At 33.8% G+C, this 26,647-nt stretch overlaps 1 protein-coding gene across 1 annotated transcript in view; it reads left to right on the top strand.

Moving 5' to 3' along the window:
• Window positions 1-26,647, top strand: part of LOC149795863 (uncharacterized) — a 69,839-nt gene that overhangs the window by 29,224 nt on the left and 13,968 nt on the right. Inside the window, exons 11-13 of the mRNA XM_089965786.1 lie at window positions 6,934-7,683; window positions 17,967-18,583; window positions 22,240-22,457. Coding sequence (XP_089821912.1) covers window positions 6,934-7,683; window positions 17,967-18,583; window positions 22,240-22,457 — 1,585 coding nt within the window. The remainder of the gene's footprint in view (window positions 1-6,933; window positions 7,684-17,966; window positions 18,584-22,239; window positions 22,458-26,647) is intronic.

Genomic DNA, 26,647 nt, shown 5'->3' with positions numbered 1-26,647 from the left:
CTTGTTTTAAAACCACAGAAAATATATCAATTCACAGTATTTACATGATATAATTTTCTCTGCCACAAGAAGAGAGCAAGGAGAGGACATTTAATGTACCATTCATTGTATTCTAATAAAATATTTATTTATTTATTATTGCATTTATATCGAAGTTATATACTTTGTGTTAAACCATTCTTCTATTTAAGCCTAAATATATTTATGATAAATATAAAAATCATACAACTTTCATTTTAAACCAGTGCAGTGATGTGTAATATTGAAAGAGAAAGGCATGTTATGTAATTATGCATATGTATTGTTGCATATGGTTGCACTTGCATCACAAGCACACCCTTAGACACTCACACACACAAAAATATTAAGACAAGGTTATTTGGAAATAGGTTTTAAAAGAGAAATCAGATACTCAGGATTCAGATTGCCAGTGATTTTATACACACATTCATTAATTTGTGGATTTAACAATCATTATGAATATAGCTTCCCTTTTTCATGAGTCTTTCTATATAACTCTTATCAGGGATCTGTAATCAAGAATTGGAAGAATCAGAAGTAAGAAAATAATTTTGACATTGAGAGGGAATACAGTGGTCCCCTTCATGCACTGAGACAAGGAAATCACAGTTGTGGGTTCCATTATTTATATCCCAACTCAGCCATGCCTCATGGGGGAGACAAATAATGTAGTAGGGATTTCATTTTCTCAGTGCAAACCCTACATAGATTTGATTCATCTCTCCAGTTTCAGCCCATATGGCAAGGATGGCAGACATGTTTAGTCAGAAGTGGTATAATATATACACCTATGTATTCCCACCACCTTTCAGAGTAATGTCTCAAGTTCTTCACAAAGTCGCAGCTTCCATGTCTTTTCTCCTCCAGATTGTGTTCCTGTTGCCCTAGATATCATATTTCAGTGATCTGATAAGACTCTTGGTAAAGAATCCCAGAGTATTACCACTGATGAGGGATCTGCTATTGCAGAATAACATGCTACCTAGCTCATATTAAATGATCTATCTACCAGGATCAGTTTTTGAGCAAGGTTACCAAATGCATTACTCATGATATAAGTTAATCAACCTCCAGTGTTTACATTGCCAAGTGGAAAAGTTTCTGTATTTGGTACAGTAGTAAATGCATTGATCCTATCTGTCCCCTTTAACCAGTTACAGATTTCCTTCTTTTTCTCTTTGAAGAAAACATTTGCTCCACCATTAAGGGCTATATAGCAGCTCTCTCTAACACTTTTAACTCCATATGGGCTCCACTATGGGTAAAAGCCACCTCTTACAAAACTGTTTAGGTACTTTGAGCCCCAGAAACCAGTTCCCTGACTTATTAATTACAAGATGGAACTCTAGTACGAGTCTTCTTTGGTTGCAGTTGAAACCCTTTGTGAATTTTGAGAGATGCTTTCTTTAAGAATCTTACCTTAAAACAGTCTTCCACCTCTCCCTTACATTGGGAAGGAGAAAGAGTAAAATTTATGTTTTGTTAATGGTTTTATGACTCTATGGTCTTAAACTAAATAACAGGAAAGCAAAGCCAAAAAGTTTAGTAAAATTCAACAAATTATTTGTTTTCCTTGAATACAAAGTGAACGTGTTCTAAATTAATTCCAGTGATTGTCCAGATGAATTCCAATAATAAATAGGCTGGTGTACTAATAGTCTTGAATCTGCCAATATACCAATAAAACTGATGTATCATGATTGTATAATCCAGAATATCTTTGAATGAATTCTCAACAATCCCTCTGTAGTGTTTTAGCCTAAAAGTTAATGAGCAATTTGTTATTCCAATGAATAATTTAGATTAACTATTCCTCTCAAATTATTACCTAACACAACTCAAAGCTCTTATCATAGATTCCCTGAAGACTGAACAGAAAATAGAAATAAATACTTTATTGACTAAACTTCTATTACTGTCATCCCCACTTGACATATGTCACAAAAGTATTTTCTGAAGAAAAAAAAATCATTCATCTTCATGGAAAATTACACCAAACTGTAAACAAGTTTATTTCTAGAGCTGTCCAAGGTCAAAAGGCCATGTCAACATGTTTACATTATTGTTAAGTACAATCTACCATCATTGGACAAATGTTAAGCACACAGGATAGATATACACAGTAATGGACAGAAGTTAGCAAACAATATATGTTTATATTTGAGTGGTAGCTATGAATCAGTCTATTGTCTTTGGCAACCAGGGTTTCTAGCTAAAAATCAGGTACAAATTAGTGGTGCTTGTTCCTGTTGAAATCCCATGTCTAATTTTATCTGTGCCAAGGAAGATTAAAATAGACTCATGTGCCCAGTTATAGTTTAACAGTTCTACCTAGCTTAATCAAGAAGGAAAAGAAAGGGTCATAATGGCCCTTTTCTCCCTTTAAAAGGTACATCTGATCTGCAGTCAGTCAGTATCTTGATGTAGAATGTTAAGACTATTAAACAAGGCCATCAGTCTCTCACTGAAAAATCTTTCATGAAATTCAAAATTCTTGATAATTACGCTATTGCTGCATCTTTAGCCTTTTTGAATCATATCTCTTTGTATAATGTCATGAATGTCACCTTCTGGAATTCCCTCTAATTTCTCATAATTATTTCTTTGTCTAATTGTACACCAGAGTAAGGGTATCAATTGTTTGTGTCCAGTTGTCACTAATGGCCACCTTGAAGATTTTGTTATTGCTACTCCACCTGAACTGATAGATCAACATTGTTTTTTTATTATTTGGTTCTGAACTAAAATAGTGTCAATGTGACCTCCAGTATGGTTTCCATGTAGTTAGCCAAAAAAGAAGATGGTGCAGGTCTCAACCACCAGCATGACTTCACTATTCAGTTTGAGTTAAGAATCACACCTAGTTTTGGTAATTTTTCACATTTTATACCCCACTGCTTGATGAGGACCAGTAATGGGCATGTACACATAGATTTTGACTTTCATTTTGCAAATAAACAGTTTTATTGGATCAAGTTTTCATTGGTAATGACTTGTGTGCATGATAACACATATGAGTGGATTTTTATCAAACTCAGTTTGTTTGAATATGTTAAGAATACCTTGGATAATGCCAGTTCATTAGGTTTTTAAGAAGATATTAATGATGGATTTAATCAAACTTAGCATGTAGGTATATGTCTTGTTAGTATCTCAGCGATGAGTTCACTAATCTACAGTGAGGTCATGACAAGAATTTTGCTTTGCTCATCTTCTGAAAATTTTAGTTTAGACACATAAGAAAGTACATTGGTTGCCAAATTTTATCTGGTTTCATATCACAAAAGAAATAAATGGAATGGTTTCAGTATTCAGCAGTAGAAAAATACAATAAAAGGACCAAAGATGGACAATTATTAAGGATTTCTAGAAATTTTTTTCAGCAATCTGAACATTAACCCCTTCAAGTTCATATTCAATATAAAGTTTCTACTCTCAGTACTTAGAATATTTAGGGTGCAGTAGATGGGTCTGGGGGTAAGGGTGGCATAAACATGGTCATCATCAGTCAATTTTTCTTTGTTTCCATTGGCTGTCCAGGTAGTTAAAACACGAACTTCCACATCTGTTATTAGATTTCCACCATTAATTTGCTCTAAAGTTCCATCTCAGCAACAGTCCAGTTGCCTTGAAGACAATCATATTCTGTGCATATTTCTTAGTGTTATCACCCTTTACTGCCATAGCATTAGCTTTGCTAATAATTTAAAACCTTGTGGAATTTATAAATTTGCTATGAGATTTCAATAATATTTGCTATGAAGCTTCATTTTAATTTGCAAACAGATGATCTATATAATGGCCCAGTGTGTAATGTGCTTGCCATCTGCTTCATGGTCAGTTTGAATAAAACGGTCTCCTTTTGTATTTGCTTCCACCTACTGAAAACTGTAGCATCCAAATTTATTATTAGATTTCCACCATGCTTACTCAGAAGCTTAATCACAACGACAGCTCAGAGGACTTTGATCATATCCTAATTTGTGCATATTTCTTAGAATGATGGTTTTACATTGCATTATCTTTACTTGTGCATGACCTTGTGGAACTTCTACATTTATTAATAGATTTCAATAATATTTTCTGTGAATCTTAATCTTAACATGCGCTCAGACATATTTCTTAGAGTTATGGCCCTTGATTATCTTAGCATGGGATTGTCTCTTTCATAGGGTATTCAAACCCTATTATTACTGAAAAGAAAAAGAAAGATAAATAATACTAGTGCATGAAAATTGGATAAAATAGTTATTAAAATAGATTCTTGATTCAAGTGAAACTATTGTCAAAAAATAGTTAAATCCTCCTGAAAATGTCTCATTTATTGATGCATGCTTAACGTTACCTTAATGAACAACAAGACTTTAATATACTAGAGCTGTTGATTAGAGCACAATTACCAATGAAGCACTATATGCTCATTTTTGTCTCCATTAAATTTACATTGTCAGAATTGTGCAATGTTTTACAATATTGCACACATTCATATACTGCATTCATGTGTGATGTTATGTGCAGATTAATACTGTTGTTGTTGTGTACTGATGAAACTGCGCTTGTGTATTTAGTTTGAAATACAGCATAAATTCAGGGTTTTGCAGTATATTCATCTGAAAAACTTATTCATATTTTCCCATACAAATGCAGTAACCTATAAATGCACATTTATAAGAGCAGAATAATGAAGCACACACTTTGGTGCATTTTGGACAAAACCCTGACTACGCATCATGTCAATCAATTCAGATTTTAAATACGAACATATACACATGCTTTAATATCGGATTAGCTTAGTGTGCTTAGCTCCATCATCTCCCTTTAATGTTGAGTGCTCAAACAAAAACATGGTGCAAGTAATTGATCTTGACAGGAGTTTCATGTGTGCTTGTACATGTGTTTGTGTTGTTTTAACCATTTAATCAGCCACTGTTTGTTGTAAGAGTAATTTCATTGTTTTTGTATCTTTTAGTACTGAGGTTAATCCACAAAATAAAATGTCTTCCAATATGCAGATTTTGATAGGATTAGCATAACTAGATGGCCTGCACCTGCAATTTGAAAATATCAAGGGAAGTACAATTAATTGCTGTCTATGGCAGAGCATTCCAGAGTTTAATACCATTTGTGAAGAAGAAATACTTGTGTATGTTTGTCCTCACAAATGGGGCCAGGTATTGCTGGCTGTGGCCATGCATTGATGATGTTGGTATTAGGTTTCCCAATGGTACATAATCAAGTTGGTGGAAGTCCAGAACATCATTACAACTCAGGCTTGTGCTATTATGTCATGGAGGGTGGGCAACTGTAGCTGTTTTAGCATAGCTGTAACACTACTAGTTCTGTGTTGATCTCCAGTGATCATGAACTGTGAAGCTCTGCGCTGGACCATTTCCAGTTTGTTGATGTATTCCTTGATGTATGGGACCCAGATCACTCTTCCATATTCCATGATGGGATGGACTAGTGTTTAATTGATTTTCCTCCTATTGCTAATGTGGAGAACGTGACATTTCTGGGGATTGAACTCCATCATCCAATCCTTTTTCCAGTTCTTTAGTTTGTTCATGTCAGCTTATTGGGCTTCAGAATCCACTACTGACTTAATCTTACAGGTACAGAATGCAGTCATCAGCAAAGAGGCACACAGTGGGTTGTTTGGTTGCTTGGATATGGATTCTGGTAAGTTGTTAATGAAGAGTAGGAATAGCAGGAGTCCAAAAACACTTCTCTGAGGAACTCAGGACTCTATGAGTGTTGTTTCCAAGGTTTCTCCATCAAGAACAAGTTGCTGAGATCTGGATCCCAAGATGTCTTTCATCCATTGCTGTGTGCAGCCCCTGATGCCATAATAGTCCAGCTTTTCTATGTCATTAGTTGAATTGTCTGTCTGGATTGGATGTAATAATTAATTGAGTGGTTTTCATATTGTGCATCTGATTGTATAGTTTGTTAGATTCCAGGTGTTTTTTAATAGCATGTGGTACATGCTTAAGGATTTCACAGGTTACAGACATGAGGAGATTGGCCAATAGTTATCTGCCTCTATTGATTCCTTGGAAAGGCATCTGGCTCCCATTGCTTTTTTATGATATATCAACTAATGTGTTGGAAATGATGTTAAAAACCAAGAAACCATTTAACTAGTATCGCGTCCCTTGACAACAACATCCAAAGATGATGCTATTTATCAATACAAATGGTTGCCATAATAGAAGACTAGTGAACATCCATTACTTTGTTAAAAAATATCAGCTACTGAGTTTATAATCTGTATAGTCCAAAGATTCCACCACTCACTGAAAATGAACTTTTCCAGGAACCAGAAAACAAACATGAGCAGCTTTATTGTATACATCAAAAACTTCTGTTTGGTTTGAAATGTAATGAGTATGATAGTGTTAGGGACTTTTTGGCACTGGTTGGATTAGAAATTATAAACGAATGAATTAAATCATCATAATTTTATATCCTTCATGTTTTTTCTAAATTGGAAACTCTGGAATGCTCTGCCACAGACAGCAATTGGCAAATTGCCAAGTTGCATGGCAGAGACTATAGTTTGAATATCTTTTAAATTCTACACAAAATTCTACATTTTATTAAGCAAACCATTAAAGGTATCCGTATTGTTTTTATACATACTCACAAAATGCATGCATGCACACTTTGGACTTTCAGTACTTAGGGGAGGATAATAGCCATGATGGTGGAAACTTCATATAAGGTATGGTTTCTAGTAGGTAAAGTCTCATTAATTTTGTGGAAATAGAAATTGATGAGAAATAGAGTTAAGAAAGGCATGTAACATTGGAATAGCTGTAATTTGAAGTTAAATAGAAGATTAAATTGCAATTTTATTTGCAACTGAATCAAAGATAGAATATTGAAGACTATTTCTCTTATACATTCTAGGAATATTTGGAGTACCAAACATTTTGTGTGCACAGATGTATGTACAAGGAGTCATTGAGTTCAGCAGGACTTGCAACCTCAAGTCATTCAGTGTGAAGGAAATCCATTTTGTGGATATAATTTCAGAGATGTGTCACTTAACACAGTTAGCCTTTGATGCAGAATTGAATACTAGAAGTAACAAGGAACCTGTGGTAGACACTATGCAAAGCCAAATGAAAGACTCATCTCCAAAAAGACAAGAGCTTTTTCCCGTCAAAACACAGAATGAAACTTTAGCCACTGTAAGACCCCTAAGCTATGCAGAAGCTGCTGCTAAAGACCAGGGATCTAAGCAAACCCCTTATGTTTTCAAGTCAAGGGATCACACAAGGATCTTGATTTATAGCCATGACATAACTGATGTTGCAGTGGATGGAATTGTCTGTCCGGTTTTCCCCAATATGGAAAGTGGGGTTGCAAAGTCAGTGAAGAGAGCATGTGGTTCTGAATATGCTAATGGAGATTACAGGCGTGTAATGGGCGGTATTAAAAGGGAAGGTGAAACGTATGTCACAAAAACCCCTACCAGCAGACCAAACTTACCTTTCCGGCATATTATACATGTTAATTCACCATGTTGGGTGGAGCTGGAACAACATAAGCATGCACAGAATTTTAAAAAACAGATTGAAAAATCAGTAAAAAATGTGTTTGTTCAAGCCATAGCATACAGAATGTCTTCTGTTGCACTTGCTGTTCTTGGCATTGGTAAGTTTTGAGAACCTTTTTTCATTAGTGAATACAACATGATAAGTCAAGCCTAAAACGTTAGTGTTGATGCTTGCAGGATAGAGTTCTTATAAGACTGGTGAAATTCATTAACCATATTGGCAATGATCTTATTTGATTTACAAAAAAGTTTTTATACTAATGCTTTTTTACTTTGGACATTGACTTTTTCAGTAAAATCTTTGTAAGCACAATTTCTCAGAAAGATTATGTTTTATACATATGTACTCATAATACATTCAGTCCACACTTTGGTCTTTTAATATTACTTAACCATGTTAGTGGTAACTTCATATTAGGTATAGTTTGTCGTAGCTAAAGTCCCAAACACACTATTCAGACTTTTCTACATTTAGACATGGACTTTTGTCCATAAAAACTTTGTAAGCACAATTTCTTGGAAAGATTATGATGTACCGGTAAATGAAATTAGGTTGACCCTTTTTTAAATCACATTCAGATGGCATTATAAAATTGTTATGCCATTTATGTGGAATTTTCAAGTTTTAATGATCTTGCACCAAATGCTATGAAACAACTAGATGCAGTGTACATGTAAGCACCCTCCAGTCAGCTATCTGCCCATCCGTGTCACTATATAATTAGATTCTGATGGATCATTAATTATAATGTATGGTAGGCTTTGCAACTACCACATGAAGATGTTCATATCATTACACAGTCAGTCTCAAGTACTGTTTTTCCAACTGAGGTGTCATCATGCATCCCTACTGGCTGAAATTGTCAACATATTGGTAATTGTTTTTTATACAGATTTTATCAAAATTTTGTGACAAACTGTATGCTTTAGACCATGAAGTTTAAACCGTTTTTTTTTTAAATTTATTTTATTTTATATAGGCCACTGCATGTATACTCAATGACATTTGCTTATGGTAAGAAAGCCACATGTGCATATTCAACCCACATATTATAATCAGTGAAAAGTGAAAGTGATCAAACAAGAGAACAGAGTCATGGGGGATAGAGGCTGCAACCTAGCTTAGTAATAAAAAAAAACGCCTATTATTACACAACTATGGTAAATATCTTTTAGATTCTTAAATTTGCATGACACTACTTACCAGTAAATTTGCATGATAAAGTTTTTATTAAGGCTTATGTTATTGATTTAATTTAGCTGTACTATAAAATTGCATGGGCTGGTACAGAAACAGGATTATTGATCTCCACTACACAGTTCTGTTATAGAAAATAATTCATATTGGCAGAGATTATTTTGCATTAAACAATTACTATGGTATATAATTGTAAAAAATTCACAGATGTATAATTATATAGTATTTTGAAATAATTTATAAGGATATCTGATGACAGTAATATTTTGCCAAACTAATGGAATGTAAAAATTAATAAGTTTAAATCACTGCCCGTACAAAATTTTCCAATCAGTCATAATACAGAGTCCAGTTGGAATTTTTAAGCTTTTTCTGCCTAAAACAAAAACATGCACATATTAAAGAGTTATGCAAATTTCAAGCAGACTTTGGTGGAGTTAGGGTGGAATCTTAGGCAAAATATGCAAATTAGTTGTCCTAAGAGTCCACTTAAACAAAAAGATAAAATCCTGCCTGAGGTTTCTGCTTAAAGAAAAGCTGTCTATAATGTCTACTTAAAAGCCAACCTTTAAAAAATCTGCTTCAGATTTCATTTAAACAACCTAATGATTATTAGGAATAATGTATTTTGAATAACGAAGATCACCAAGGGTAAATCAGTTAGAGAAATGGTTTTGTTATTAATAAAATGAGGCATCCACACTCACCAATCTTCATGAAACTGAATACAGTGTAGCAGAAGAGAAGTAAAGCAAACATTGGAAACAATTTTCAGAAGCTAATATTAAAAGCAGTGAAGCAAAAACTATTGAGAAAATTTACAAATGCTCCAAGATATTTGACATTATGAGAAACAAATATGCAAACACTGGTCATATTAGAGCTGTTGTAATACGTTGCCATGATGGGTCATTTGAGCTAAGTTGGCCTGATGCAATGTTGGAAGAAAGTTTATTCAGAATTGTATGATCATTAAGAGAATGAGCCTGTTTATTTGTGAAAGCCAGATTTAAAATTTTGAATTGCTATAAAGCAAACATTTAAATTCTATGAAATTGTGATGTACAAGTTGGATGTTGACATTAATATCAAAGTACTGCACTTTATAATGCAAAAGAGGAGGTACATTAGTGGCAACTAGAAAATAAATGACAGTGAGTGGACAAAAATTGTACACTAGTGGTGAATGGAAAAATCAATCAGATTATGCTGGAATGGAAAAATCAATCAGATTATGCTGGAATGGAAAAATCAATCAGATTATGCTGGAATGGAAAAATCAGTCAGATTATGCTGGAATGGAAAAATCAATCAGATTATGCTGGAATGGAAAAATCAATCAGATTATGCTGGAATGGAAAAATCAATCAGATTATGCTGGAATGGAAAAATCAATCAGATTATGCTGTTTATATGTAAAGATGGTTATATGGCATTGGGACATAATAAGTGTAATGCCAAATATCTTTGAAAATATGAATTATGTACTAGAACAAATCATCACTGTATGTACCAAAACTTTTTGCATGGCCCCATATCTGGTCACTTTGTTGTTGAAGTATGGCATCCACTTGAGTGTTCACCAGCCCTGCAAACACGTATTGATTTCACATTAAAGTATGTATAATATTATATAAAATGTCCTATGATAATTATAGATGTTTCTGAGTTAGATGCGCTGTTGATATGGATCTAAGTGTGTTTGCCACCAAAGTGGAATTGACAGTATGCTAATCAGGTTGTTATTGATGTTGACCCTGGTGAGCTTATAATTTCTCAAGATTGAACTGGTAATTTACAAACGTCTAAAATTGAAATTCAGAATATAATTTTAAAAATGGATTTACCTGGGTTATCAGCCAGGTTGATGTTGAGCCAGGTGATGAAATGTCAAAATTTACAAATATCTAACATGGACATTCAAGATGTTATTGTCAGGCTCATTGGCACTGTTGCAAAACATCCTCACTGAAATCAATGAAAGCTGTAAAGAACGGTTTGTTGATTACATTTATTAAAATTACATTGATGTACCTGAGGCTGCAGTAAAGCAATACATGGATGTATACATTGCAGAGTTGCATCAGTGACTGTATGTACAGCATACACAGGAATTTTGATCAGGGTAGAGGCAAATGAGGAAACTGGATAATTAACAAGTGGTTAATGGATGGTTTTGATAATTTACTTAATTGTCACATTTTAAATACTTGCAAGTCTGGATTATATTTGTTTATCTTATCCGGTCTTTACGGTGGGTGTAATTCAATAGTAATGTTAAAAAATATATCCAGTTTGGTGAATTAATGATATGTAGCATCTCTTTGCCCTATGAAGTTTACATTTACTTTATGAGTATCATTGGTCATCATAGATAAAATTCAGTTAGAAGGATTTTACATCCTTGCAATTGGGTACCAATACTTTTTTGTCATTTGTATTTAAGAATAATCATTAAATATGTGATGGATTCTGATCATGGTGATGAGATTGCAGAATTTACAAAGTGATTGATGACCTAAAAGAAAGGCTGCTAACATCAATAATAATTTTGTTTGACTTGTCGACAGATATGTACTTCAAAACAATAACGTTACCAGACCCTCGTGTACACTCAAATGTAATCTTGTTAAAAGCCAAATAGGAATCCACCACTGAAGCCACCATGACATGTCAAGACCAACTTAAAGCCAGTTTGGAATCTTTGCATTAGCATATCAAAAAGCCCAATCATTGACTGCAGCACCAGGTGCAAAATCATCCAGGGATTGTTTCTACAACAAGGAAGTGGAATTCACTGCTAAACCATGGTTGCCTTCTACAACGAATGTGAAAATTAACATTAACAAAACTAGTATAAGAAAGGTCTTACTCATTAAGGACACACTTGTCCATCTAACAGTTATTGGATGAAAACAATAATGATTATATAATACACAAGACACGAGTGCAAGTGACATGAAAAAATACAACTGAAGTGGAACAACAACTGCAAAATGACATCACCAAGAGAACTGCATAAATCATAAGATACAAACATGAATGATTGGTCATAGGTGCTATTTGTAGGCTTGCCATTGCAACAACTGTTGGTCTTAGTGTGGTAGGAATCATGGCAACAGCAATCATCATAGGTGCCCAGCTTGAGTTAATGTTGGGACCTTATTGCTAGTAACTGGTGTCTCTGTTGGTGCTAGCAAATTAATTTCAATCCAATTACATCCAGGAATATGTATTTATTCAGAACTTCTCACAGCAGCACAAAGTAGTCTTAATATGATTAATAAACTGTTCTCTTTGACCATTGGGGATAAAACAATTAGCATGGCTGAGTTCGAGATTATGATAACAGAAATGGAAAATCCCTGACAACTTCAAGCACAGACAAGAAACTTTGTGGTAGTGGATTTACAGACAAAAAAAGTCAAGTTAAAACAATACACAATTTGTCATGTCACAATATCAAAGATGTTAATATGCATTTTGTTGGTAACTGATATAGGTTGCAGCCTTGATCCCACATGAATATGTTTTCTGGTTTGGTTAATTTCACTTCTCACTGATTATAATCCATGTGTTGCACTTGCACATGTGGCTGTTACCAATAGCAAAATTCATGGGTTATAGAGACATTGGTCTATATTATATAAAACTAAAGAAAAAATAACCAAACCCATTTGAACCAAATGGTCTGCAACATACATTTTGTTACTGATTGGCTTGATATCCAATGAGTTTAATTGTGAGCTAAATCTGAGGACATTACTCAAATTTAGTACAGTTCAAATGGTTCTCAATTCAGATGTCCTGCAGTCAGCTTAATATTCTCTTTTAACATGCCATTCTGTTCTCCCTAAATTAAAGCAAGTAAAGTAACCCATGATGTCAATCATTTAATGGTACAGACACCGGAGTTAATTTAATTCTTACCCTTGTAAAATAATGCAAACCAGTTTTGAAAAATTTAATACAAAATACATACATGTCACATTAAAATAAATAACTTGTATCACCAAAGAAAAGGTAGCAGATGCAAAATACAGTGAGTAGAACTCAAAGTAGAAAAGGTAACTGGTTGTAAGATGGATTTGTAAAAACAACAAATCATTGCAATCTTGTGATAATATTGTAATGATATGCATAGTGAGTGGACCGTTGCATGCTAGTATAAACTCTGTGCAATGTTGAAATTAAGAATTAGAATTTCTGTACACAACCATAGATATTTGCAAGTAATTGTTTCTTTTTCTAATATTTATAATGTTCTAATAAAAACAGTTTTCTTGAAACAAATATGTATAAGTTTAATTGTTTTCTGTGAATTGTTTCTAAAAACTTAACCACATTAGAAATTCTTTAAAAAATTAGGAATGGTTTTATTTCTTTGGTAAAAAAGAGGGTATTACCATATTTATATGGTATGACATATAATGTGCATTTTATATATTCAGTTTTATTACACACAAATTATGTAAAATTTATAGTTTGTATTGTTAGATTTTAATAATAAAATACAATACCCCAGATTAATTTCCAAGACTGAAAAAACCCATGGCCTTGAAAAGTTAATAAATTGTAATTTAAATTTGTCTAAAAGACATGTGACTCAGTAGACACAAATTCATCCCAAGGTAAAGGTGGTCATAATATAAATGATCACCCTCAGTCATAACAACTGACCACAACGTGACCATCTTGAAATTCATGTTTTTTCAACCTCTCTGAATTTATGGTCATATATCAGCATGGGACCTTTTTTGAAGACATTTATATGGTATGTTTAGTTGGTCCTAAATGCAAATGGTGCTGACCTGACATCCAATAAGATTGCCATGGACATCATTTTGAAAATGCTGTTATGGCTACTCATTTTGAATAGATCCTTATCTTAGCATGGTGTTTTCACTGAAAAACTTCTTATGATGTCCAAATGAATCTATTTCATAATTGTACCAATCAAATTGCTTGTTCATTTCTCATCTTGAATGTTGGATTATATCCATTTGTTATTTCTTTTTATTTCTATGTCTCTTTAATAGATGGTTGTATTGCAATAGGGTTTTCACAGAAACACTATAGCAGTATCTAACTGGCACTTAATGAAATGGGTGCTCATCTGCCATCTAACAAGGCATTCTAAATATGTTACCATTATTCCTCTTGCATACATGGTGGAATTTATATAATTTCATTAAAACTTTACAATTCATCATCAGTTCAAAATGAAGTTTTTGCATCTCTGACCACTATTGTACCCACATTTCTGTGAAGGAATTTGAAAACTAGATGTGATTGAGTCATATTCAAGCCAAAGGCCATTGTCTGGATGGATTGTATCCTATAACCATCCATCTGTCTGTTCCCTATTTTGTTTCCATACAGTGACTCAAATTCTTAACCGTCTACAATAACACATTGTAATTAGCTTGCATTCGGAGAGAGAAAGAAACCTAAAAGTTTTGGGGTTCTAAGGGTCAAAGGTCAAGGGCATAGGGACTAAGAATAGAAACTGTTTCCACAAGACTTGTGTGCCAGATACCTTGACAAAGTTTTGTAAAGCTTGTATCGAGGTAAGAAAAGCACATGTTGATTGGGGGGAATGAATTGCAGTGATTCTTAAGAAGACAAATGTTTCCGTATGATATCATGAGATTTTTATCACTTAATTTGATCAAATGTTAGTATGGCTTGCATTCGAGATGAGGAGGACACCTATACAGTTGAGGTTAAAAGGTCAAAGGTCAGGGTCATATAGACTGAAAGAAGTGAAAAACTATTTCCATAAAACTGTGCAAGTTCTATAATACATGCATTGGAGAAACTTTGCAGATAGCTTGCATTTAAGACAAGGAAGACATCTGTTTGTTTGGGGATTTAAAGGTCAGAGGTTAATGTCCAAGGGACTCCAAGTACATTATTATAATACTATTTACCACTTGGCAGACATATATGGTAAAGTTTACAGTATTTCATGAACTTTGATCTCAGTGACTTGTACATATGCAGATTAATTTTAAAAAAATAGACTTTGTGCTCTGTTGCAATCAAATATGCAGGTCAATTTTCAGGACTCTGATATTGATCTTAACATCCAGGGTCATGCCTCTGGGTTGTGAGCATAATTCAAGTACATCTGATATCTAACAGTCAAGGTTTTATCTTCAAGGTTAAGTCACTGATCAGTTTCATATCCTTTTCTGCACCTTTAAACTAAACTTAAACTTAGTTACTTGCCATATCTGCTCAGTCACTTAGGGTAGCAGTTATATTTCATCATTATAAACTACTGGTGACCTCAACATGGAAGGCATGAGACAAAAATTCGCTCAACCTGCTTGTAGTCATGGTAGGAAAAGTCATAGTCATTGAAAGATGTTCAGCTCATAAACTCATATGTTTGTATGAAATATAAGTGTACAGATAAGTGGATTGGTCTTAATATCTAGGCTATTAAATGCAGTAACATAAATACAGAAGCTGGTTGTTGAAACAGTACAGTATCACAATATAGTTTTAAAACCCCATAAAGTTTTCTTTGTTACTCTTTGCTGGCTGTTAACATCAACTAAAACTTTTGTGCATTTTCCATTTTGTGGTACATCAAAAAGAATTCTTGTTACCATTCTGGATAAATATTTCTTCTTTTGATGAAACTTGGAATGTGCACAAAAGTTTTGGACAAATTTTATAATGAATAAGAGCCACTCATTGTAATGAAATGATCATGCACCTGATTGGCTGAGTTTGTTACATTTGTTTAAGCCATATTTCTGATTGGATTTTGATCAGATTTGGAATTCCTGCGATATATTATTAAGACATCAGACGAATTTGATTTCCATTTGTGTTTATGAAAGATCTTGTATTTTATGGACTGTGAGACCACACTTGAGACCATTTCTGTTTTATTTAAGCTGGATTATATCATCAAAATTTTGGATGAATACATTTTTCAGTCAATGAGTAAATGGGCATACTAATGAGGTCAACTTGCATTTGATTGGTTGAGCTCTAGGACTATTAGTAACTCATTTTATAAAATAGTTTATAAAACATTTTAGACAGGTTTATATTATCAAGATATTTGTTTAGCTTTATTATGAATGCAATCTACATTTCTCGTCCATGTGGCAGAGAAATCTAGCTGTTTTGCTAACCTTACTTTTCTTATCTCAGTCTAGTCATCTCAGACCAGTCGTCTCAATCAAGGTGTCCACATGCTCAGAACTACTTTAAAAAAAAAGAAACCCTTGTTTTCTGCTGTGCCTGACATAGTTGTCAAAGACTATAGACCTATACACTTCATAGCCTACCAACTTTCTTAACAACTACAGAAAACTTAGTTACAGCCAGAAATGTGTTATGTCAAACATGCTTTATTCTAATTTTGTTCAGCAGCTCCATTTGTGCCTCAGTTGAATCAAAAATATACCTACAATATTTAATGACAAATACCAACCAGAAAGAATCTTTTATCCATCAACGCATTAATCCATAAGCAAATTTCACTGTAGCACTTGCCATATTTCCAAGACAGAAAAATACATTTTCAAAGAATCCGTGAACTTGAAAGTTTAGCACATAGTTATCCACTAGGGTCCATATTTGAAGGGTCTTTTATACATGGGGGTAATTTTACAATCAGTATTAATTACAACATAAGTATATCACAGTTTCACCTCCTTCAAAGAAAAGGAGAGCTGTATATGATGGTAACACAGATCACTAATTACCCATGAATACTTTTATTAACATGTTACTCCTTGTTACAGCTTGTACTAAGTATAACTACAGTAGAGCTGAATATCAAGTATCATTTCATTATTTACAATATAACTTTTCAAAATTGGAACTGATGAAAATGAAACAGTTTCTTGTAATAAATATTAACTATTTATTGTCAGTTTCATATAACATCCATATATTAAATGTGATAATACGTCATTACTATGCAACATCTTATGTTGTTATTTTTCTTTGCTCACACGTATAAACTGTGTACTTCGGATGCAACAGTCACACCACAGCCCTCATTAACATATTTGTATTAATGAGTCACATGTAAATATTTGCATGTGAACCATATTACATAGTGAAGAGTTCTTTTTACTTTAAAGGAAAATATTGGGTGAGAACATTAATCTGCATAGGGGTTTGGACTGAGATAAGGAAATCCCAGTCATGGGGTTACATTATATGTTTCCCCACAAGGCTTGCCTCATGGGGAGACATATAATGTAACCCCTTGACTGGTATTTCCTTGTCTTGTTCCACTTTTAATCAAGCTTGGTAAACAGGCAGATATCATCAAGAACTTACAAGATGAATTTTACTCTCGGAGACCTATGCATATTTATGAGTTTATGATTGCAGCTCATTAGCTTATTGTATTACTTCCCAGACTGGCCTGGCTGTGCATGGCCATGAGGTAAAGTTTATGGTATGGAATTCATAATGAAAAACAACAAACCTGCCTGTCCCATTTGTAGCAAGATATTTATTTGGGATAATTACAGGGAACACAAAAAGGGACCATGAAAGCGAAAACCAAAAATATCAGCTTTCCATGATTAAAAAACTGTGGTATAATCATTAATATATATGCATGATTGATGAGGTGATCTTGCATCTGATTGACTGAGTTTATTACCACTCTGAAGGGTTAATTTTTAACCAAGTTTGATCACTCTTTGGTAATTGAAGTTAATATAATCAAGATTTAAGAAAAGTTACCCATTAGGTTTCATTTGCAAACTGATATATTCCAAATTAGTCAATTTAATTTCTTGGGCAGGTAGGATTAAGAAAAACATTTATACATACTTAATGAATTGATCTTGTAACTGACTGGTTCTTTATGAGTTGTATTGTAAACATAATTTGATCAAACATGCCTGTATTAACAAGAATTTAGAGAATTATAATAATAAGTATTATATGTGCCAAGAAGCTGCAGCAGCTGAGTGACTGTGCTTTCATGAATATGCAAATGAAATGCATTCAATTCAAGCCAAGCTGTCACATGTCAATAGGTCACGTGAGCACCATCAGGGCCCACTTGAGGCTTTAGTTTTGTGTATAATTTTCATTTACAGAATATTATATTTTTCATCTTTACAAATACATTTCACTTGGCCTATACATGGTTCACAATGAATTAAGAACTCAGTGTCACTTCTTCAGGTGACAAGACAACCCCAGTGAAATTACTTTGTGAATATATGATGGATGGGATTGCCACAGTCTGTTCAGATCCTCACATGGTACCTATTAAACAGATGACTATACACTTAGTGACAAATGAAACATCTTTGGTACATCAATTGAAAGAAATTGCATGTCAACAGTTTGGACAGAAGTTTGACATCTCTGGTGAGACACTACAGAATGCAGATGGATATGTAATATTATCAGAGCATGCAAAACAAAGCCATATTAAAACAGCAGTAATTAATGACAGTGCATTTAGTGTCACCCACAGAAAACTTGATCCTGGCAATCATCTCCATGGCAGCAAGAGAGCTCAAAAAAGTCAAGAGGAGTCCTGTCCAATTTGCTTGGGGACACTAGTAGATCCCAAAGCATTTAACGAGTGTGGTCATGTATTCTGTAGAGAATGTATGGAGATGACATTGGAAAACAAGCCTGTGTGTCCTGTGTGTGGCAAAATATATGGGATAATTACAGAGAACCAACCTAAAGGGACCATGAAAGTCACAATTACAAGTTCCATCCTTCCAGGGTTCAAAAACTGTGGTACAATTGAGATTTTATACAGCTTTCCAGATGGGATCCAGACAGTAAGTGACAAACTAGATATTTACATATTGCAATTCTTTATTAAAAATTATTACTCACATCGCCATTTATAACCCCTTCTTTTGACATTCCTTCCGACCTCTATTGGAATTTATATGGAAGCATATTTTTGGGAAGGTGATGTATGCTTTGAAATAATGGACTATTTAAGACTTGTATTCCTTCATATAAAATTCCTTGTTTTAGCACAAAGGGTGATTATTTGATAATTAAACATATCTCCCTATCTGTATAGACCTATTCCTATGCAAATAATAATTAATAACTATAATAGTAATGACTTTATTTAAACTGGAAGCTCATTTAGACAGAAAACTAACCTTCCACTACTCTTTCTACAATAACATATATATGATGTACAATTATTACAGTCGTAGGCATTACAGATAAGTACAGCATTATTCATACCATATTACTAGTGGGGTTGTTTTGAGAATCAAAATGTGCTTTGAAGTCTCAAGAGATGGGGGTGGGGGCTTGTGTGTAACCCTAAAAAATAGATATGATCCAAATAAGAATAAGCTGTCTTTTCATAAAAGCCTATATGAAATGGCTGGAAATTCAGATTTGAAAATAAGATACAAGAAAATAACTTAAACATATTTTTGAATGCATTGAGTACACTTGCAAACAATTGATAGGTGACAGACTAAAAATTATCAGATATCATCACACACATACACATTTGTGCAAACACTGACACAGTTACAACCACACTGACATTAAATAAAATTACATGGCTTATGTTTTTAAAATCCATTGGAGAGTGAATTATACTCTTAATTGGAGGCAGTCTTTGCTGCTGTCATTAGTTCAGAATTGGGTTTTTGAAGCTAATGCAAGTGTCATTTGTGTTCATCCTTGCATTCATTACAGACTGCATGGCAATGTTTTTTTAATCATGTCTGTATTTTGACATTTTGTCTTCAAAATTGAATGACATTTGAGCACTATTCTACTATGAATTGTTGATGTATGCACTCTATATGGAGTAAAGACTGACTTCAAAGAAAGATTGCTGCTGTTCACACACTTAGCACTAATCTTCAATAAAGCTGGCTTTATCATTCTCATCATAGGCAGTGTTACATAATAGCTTTTATTCTTCATCACACATCTCTTTGATTTACTTAACTTTAAATGAATTGTAATGTTCCACTTTATGAACTTTATGCAAATCATCAATAAATGTTGTATAATTGTTATAATTATTTCCAGAGTAATATTAGCCCTAAATTTCAGATCCAGTACCTTTTTTCTTTTCGTTTTGCCAAATGCTGTAAAACTTATATCATTTGTTATTATTTAGTGCCAGTATTATTCCAAATGCTATTACACTAATATCATTTGTTATTATTCAGTGCCAGTATTATTCCAAATGCTATTACACTTATATAATTTGTTATTATTTAATGCCAGTATTATTCCAAATGCTATTACACTTATATAATTTGTTATTATTTAATGCCAGTATTATTCCAAATGCTGTTACACTTATATCATTTGTTATTATTTAATGCCAGTATTATTCCAAATGCTGTTACACTTATATCATTTGTTACTATTTAATGCCAGTATTATTCCAAATGCTGTTACACTTATATCATTTGTTATTATTTAATGCCAGTATTATTCCAAATGCTGTTACACTTATATCGTTTGTTATTATTTAATGCCAGTATTATTCCAAATGCTATTACACTTATATCATTTGTTATTGTATGCTGATGACACCCAAATATACAAATCTAGCCACCCAACTGAAGTTGATGCTTACCATCCAAGGTGTAGAGAGGTGCATTTTTGATGTGAAATCATAGATGACTTGTAACAAGCTGCAGATGAATGATGATAAAACTGAGGCCATTCTGATCACAACACAAAGACTTTCTCATTCACATCCTTTACCTCAAACAATAAATATCACCAATGCCAACATTAAATTCACACAATCAGTATGAAACCTAAGTGTTACTCTGAACAGTACTCTCACATTGCACCAACATGTCATGAACATATGCAAGGCTGCATATCTTGAGCTGAGACGCATCAGCTCAATTCGCAAATATCTTTCAATTGATGCCACTAAAACACTTGTGTGTTCATTAGTACTTTCAAGACTGGACTATTGTAACTCAGTTCTGTCTGGTTCATCTCAATATCTACTCCAGAAACTTCAAAAAGTTCAAAACACAGCTCAGATCATATTTAGAGTACCATGATCAGAGCACACCTCCCCGCTGCTCTGTACTCTACACTAGCTATCCATTTGATCCAGAATCAAACACAAAATTTGTTCTCTGTGCTACATTTCACTGTCGGACTCTAGTCCAACATACCTATCTGACCTCACCTATGTGTACACACCAGCAAGATACTTATGCTCCTCTTCTGACAATCATATACTCATTATTCCCACTGTGAAAACAAAGTCTTATGGACAGCGTTCTTTTGCATACCAGGGCCCAGCAACGTGGAATGAATTGCCCACTGAACTTAGACACAAAAACACAGTGATCACATTCAAGAGGGCTCTCAAAACTCACTTATTTTGACTGCAAGAACAAACTTAAAGACCTAATAATGTTTCCTTCCTGAAATATTCTCACATGTTTTTTAGTTTTTAATGTTTTTCTAAGTTCATGTTGTTTGTTTTTGTAATAATATTATTATCTTTTTTTATATAGGTGCTGTCTAATGTTGTAAAGCACTTTGAGCTTTTAAAGATTAGGCGCTATACAAAGTCATTATTATTATTATTATTATTATTATTATTTTTTAATGCCAGTATTATTCCAAATGCTATTACTCTTATATCATTTGCTATTATTTAATGCCAGTATTATTCCAAATGCTATTACACTAATATCATTTGTTATTATTTAATACCATTATTATTCCAAATGCTATTACTCTTATATCATTTGCTATTATTTAATGCCAGTATTATTCCAAATGCCATTACACTTATATCATTTGTTATTATTTAATGCCAGTATTATTCCAAATGCTATTACACTTATATCATTTGTTATTATTTAATGCCAGTATTATTCCAAATGCTGTTATACTTATATTATTTGTTATTATTTAATGCCAGTATTATTCCAAATGCTATTACACTTATATCATTTGTTATTATTTAATGCCAGTATTATTCCAAATGCTGTTACACTTATATCATTTGTTATTATTTAATGCCAGTATTATTCCAAATGCTGTTACACTTATATCATTTGTTATTATTTAATGCCAGTATTATTCCAAATGCCATTACACTTATATCATTTGTTATTATTTAATGCCAGTATTATTCCAAATGATATTACACTTATATCATTTGTTATTATTTAATGCCAGTATTGTTCCAAATGCTATTACACTTATATCATTTGTTATTATTTAGTGCCAGTATTATTCCAAAACAGACCACTTTACAGGAGACCACTCTCTACTCAAGATAATTTTATTTATAATATATAATATTATTTAATAATTTGAGTAAGTGCAGGTTTCCATTATTATATTTTTGTTTGATTTTGAAGCAAACTTTCCCCACTCATATTTTCAACAGGACAATCTCGGAAGATTCATTTGCATCTACATAATGTTATAATTGTTATTTGTCCTGTTGCAGGAAGGGCATCCAAATCCAGGGAAACCCTACCAAGGTACCAGTAAGCATGCCTACCTTCCAGACAATGTAGAGGGGCGTAAAGTGCTGAGTCTATTGAAAAAAGCATTTGATAGACACCTTGTGTTTACCGTTGGTCATTCAGTCACAACAGGAGCAGAAGATACAGTTACATGGAATGATATTCATCACAAAATAAATAAAGATGGTGGTCCTCAAAAGTGGGTATCTCTTTGATTGTAGTATTCTCAGCATTTAAAAGTCAGTCTTAATTATTTAAATTCCAGTTTTCCTAGTGCTAATTGATAGTGTTAAGTTAATTGTCCTCAAAGTAGTATGAAATTATTATCTTTATGGTTGTTTTGCACATAACTTAAGTGCAGGTGTCAGTGAATATTATTTTTACAATAGTAATAATTTGCCTGTTATTATTGTGTTGCTATATCTTTTCCTGTTGCTAGTCCCCAGTCCTAGGAAGTAATTACTTCCTCCAATTAGTAATTGGAGGCCTGATTAGTTATTGAAGGGAGATCTAAAAGAAAATAAACCCAATATGATCTCAGTCTGATACCTTTAATGTCTCCTTCTGACAATCAGAATGTCCTTTTTACTGGTGCTCTTTTATGTGTTTCTTAGGTGCTTAATAACTTTCTTTTACACTGACTTTTGGTACTTCTGCTGTAACTGAATCCTGTTTTGTGTTGTATTTGTTAAAGTCTTCTAAGTCCTGGCTTTGTTTTGCTGGTGGCATGCATTTTCATCATTTTTTGACAGTTTAAGTGCATTGCTAGGGATGCATTCCTGTTTGCTTCTTCCCTTGTTTAGTAACTGGTACTCTGGTAAGCAATTTCTACCCAATTGTTGTTCCTGTATATAGTTTTGTTTCTTATATTCCTTTCAACTTTCAATAATTATTCAAGGTGTAGGTAAATTTGGACATAAAATGGCCACATGGGACATACACCAAACCTGTGCATGCATGAACAGCTGACCATTTGTTGCTTATGGATAGTTGCTGGACCTATAAGGCCATGAAAAATGGTCCTACTTCTTCCTCTTCATTTCAAGAGTACCATCTCCATTTCCAGGAGGAGTCTACAGCACTTCTGGATTTAGAGGAGTCAGCAGCATCAGTAAGAGAAGTGTCCATGATAAGAAATTTCCCCACTTCCACTTGGATGGGATCTCTTACACATGGTAGGAAGGTTTTAGCTCCTACGAGGGAGGAAACCTTTGCACTTCCCAGCATATTGAAGTTATCAGTGTGCAACAGCAAGACCTGCCTTTCTGATGCAAGGAAGTGTTATGTATATTCAATTTATTTTATATGCTTGACCATTATCAGTGATTGAGGGTAGAGTAGTTTAGGGCCTACCTGACATTTTTTTAACAGTTGTTTTCTGATATATGAGTTCAAGGTCTAACCTAATTTACAACTTAGAATGTTCTGGAAATAAGCTTTTAACCCACATTCTGGTCACATTTTTGTCTTAGATTTTTAATATAAGGTTATGATAAACAACATTAATTCATTCCTCCTTTAAGTTCAGTCTCTGGAATTATTTACTGATGTTTTCAGATATAAATTCAATCGTTTATTTAAAAATTATTCATTGGAAGTACAAAGTGCTCATTGACATTTTGGATAAAATCACTTTTGGGATTATTGTCAATTCATTCAAAGACATTCTGGATTATATCATTGTGATGTATCAAGATTGTTGGCACATCAGCCTGTTCAAGACTGTTGGTACATCAACACATTCAATATTTAAATTCATTTGGAACGCTATACCTCTGGACTTGTGATAGAACTTTTAGGATTATTTGGAATTTAATTTACAATATTGTTAGTTCTTCTTACAATTTTACTTTATAACTTAGAGAAATAAATGTGTTGATTTTGCTAAAATTCTTGGTTTCGTTTCTTTCTGTCAGTTAGTTTAAGACAATAGAGTCATAACAGGAGGCATTCATCACCTGGCTCAATTACACCTGGATTTAAGTTAAAATCTTCTTTGTTGAAATCAAGTTCTCAAAACCAAGAGTCCTTAATATGGTCTGCATCATTTGACTGGTTATTGCCCAGTTACTGGGTACCAGGCTTCTGGCATAGAGTAATGTGTTGTGTGCCAGTCATTCAGGGTTTGTCACTGGGCCATCAGTTACACCGTACCAGTAATCAATGAATGTATCAAGCAACAGTCATAGAAAGACTGTAGCCAGGCACCAGGTTGCCAGGTACTAGCACCAGCCTTCAGGTAATGGCCCAGGTGACATTCACCAAGTCTGTCATTGAGTGCCAGGTGCTACTGGATGCTAGGCACACATCACTGGTTATGATACAATGTGTCCATCTTCTGGTTTAGGTCTCAGGTCACTTATCACTGAGTGCTGGTTACCAAGCACTGAGTGCTTGTCACTAAACACTGAGTGGCAAGTGATGGACATCTGACATAACACACTGGTCTTCAGACTGGTTGCCAGGTTTTAAAATCAGTATGGAAGAAGGAATTGTTCTGAATACATCCCCCAACCATTTTCTGTTTCCATTCAGTCTGTTAAGTTTTCTACAGCCTCCACTATTGGTTTGGACCCACATGTAATTAGAACCAATGAGGTACTTCTTGATCCAGAGACCAATCTCTTACTAGTCAATGCCGAGATGAAGCCTCTCACATGCTGTTTAGTCATCATCTAACCTTCCTAATGAGCTTATGAGTGAAAATTATATAGTGAACCTAGTTCTTGAAACAGTCTTCCTCTTCTCCTTTCATTGTTGAAGAGGAGTGAAATTCTTGCTTTGTCACTGAGTCATATCTGTATTGGGAATGAGCAGGATAGATTCCATTGCCAGTTGAAACTTCGCAGTTGTATCTATTATCAAAAAAGAGAAAAGTATTATATTATTTCAAAGGAACTTCTGATATTCTGGCAGCCACCATCTTGATGCGGATTGTTTGTACTATTAAAAGAGCTTATCAGACTATCACTGAAAGGCATCTCTCTTTCAGGAAAATCTAAGCCCATTAGGTCAGAACTATTACTGCATCTTGGGTCTTTTGAGAATAATTACTCTTTGGAGGATGCCATAAAAGCAGGCATCTGGCTATCTCACTTAAGTTTCTCATCATTTTACCTTTAATGAATGGTGCACCAGAGTGAGGATATTTATGCTTATGTCCGTTTGTATAAGCCTAACAATTTGTCAAGCCATTATCCAGTCTGTAGTAAAACATTCTACAGACATCAACAGTAAATTCACTTGAAGTTTATTGTAGGCCATCAGCAAACCTCCCCCCAACTGGGCTGGCAATTTCAACAATGCATTAATAGCAGATAATGTATTACTGGCATTAAAATGTAGTTTTTAAAGGGTAAAACTAATTTTAATTGTGTAATATTTACTGTTATTATTGCCCAATTCCCTCTTCTATCCCTGCTCATCTTTTCTTCAGTTTAGGTCTAAGAATTCCTGACTGTTGGAAGTGGACTTTTGTATCAGACTGGGTTCATGTTGTGTTTTATTCTAAACTTCTAATTTCTATCTTAAATGAGGAATAATCTCCTTGGACTGAGTAATAGCACTTGGAAAAGGTATAATAATGCAATTAGCAGGTAATTATTACATAATTGAAGTAACTTTACCAACCTCCCCAAATACTTCTTGCATAATATTACTTTTCTTTAAGAGTTCCAAGATCTGTGGATGGCATGCACATGTTGTAAGAAATAAATCTATTGAATGTGGTATCTAAAAGTCAGATGTCAAGGCCATGGTAAATCTAATAGGAATATAACAGTTTCTGCAGAGTAAGTTTAGTTTAAGACTACACTGGTCAATAGTATTCATGGTCTACCATGTTCTCAGTGCCTACATAGACAATTACTAAACATGGAGTGGGTGTACCATTCATAAAACTTTTTTTCAGACATTGATGCGTATTTGCAATCGTATTAAAATGCAGGTTACCAGACTGAATTTTAATGACCCAAATGTTAACCATGCCTAAGTAAGTGTCAGATTGTTTGGTACCCAAAATCAATTCAAGGAATGCTCTTAATATAGCTCTATTTGACCAAGTTTTCTCACAGCGACCATGAATTGTTATTTTAAATGTGCTCAGAACATCCAGAACTTGCCCCATTAGCATAGTTTATATTGATCAAATACACCGTTTATAAACATAGGCTATGTTAACAATCAACTTACCTGTAATGCTTAGAAGTCAGATTCAGTTAATATACAGTGTACATTGTATTTTCCATCGAATCAGTAAAAGGCAGCACAATCATCCTCTCTTTAGTGCACCTTCAGTATACATAGGGCACATTCAGTACACATATACACATAGGGCACATATATTCTGTGCACTTATAGTATTTTTAAGAGTGGCCTTGTTTTTATTGA

This window comes from Sinohyriopsis cumingii, chromosome 7 (assembly GCF_028554795.1).
Source record: "Sinohyriopsis cumingii isolate HCF-2022 chromosome 7, ASM2855479v2, whole genome shotgun sequence".
Taxonomy (NCBI): Eukaryota; Metazoa; Mollusca; class Bivalvia; order Unionida; family Unionidae; genus Sinohyriopsis; species Sinohyriopsis cumingii.
This window is presented reverse-complemented; position numbering and strand designations above follow the sequence as displayed.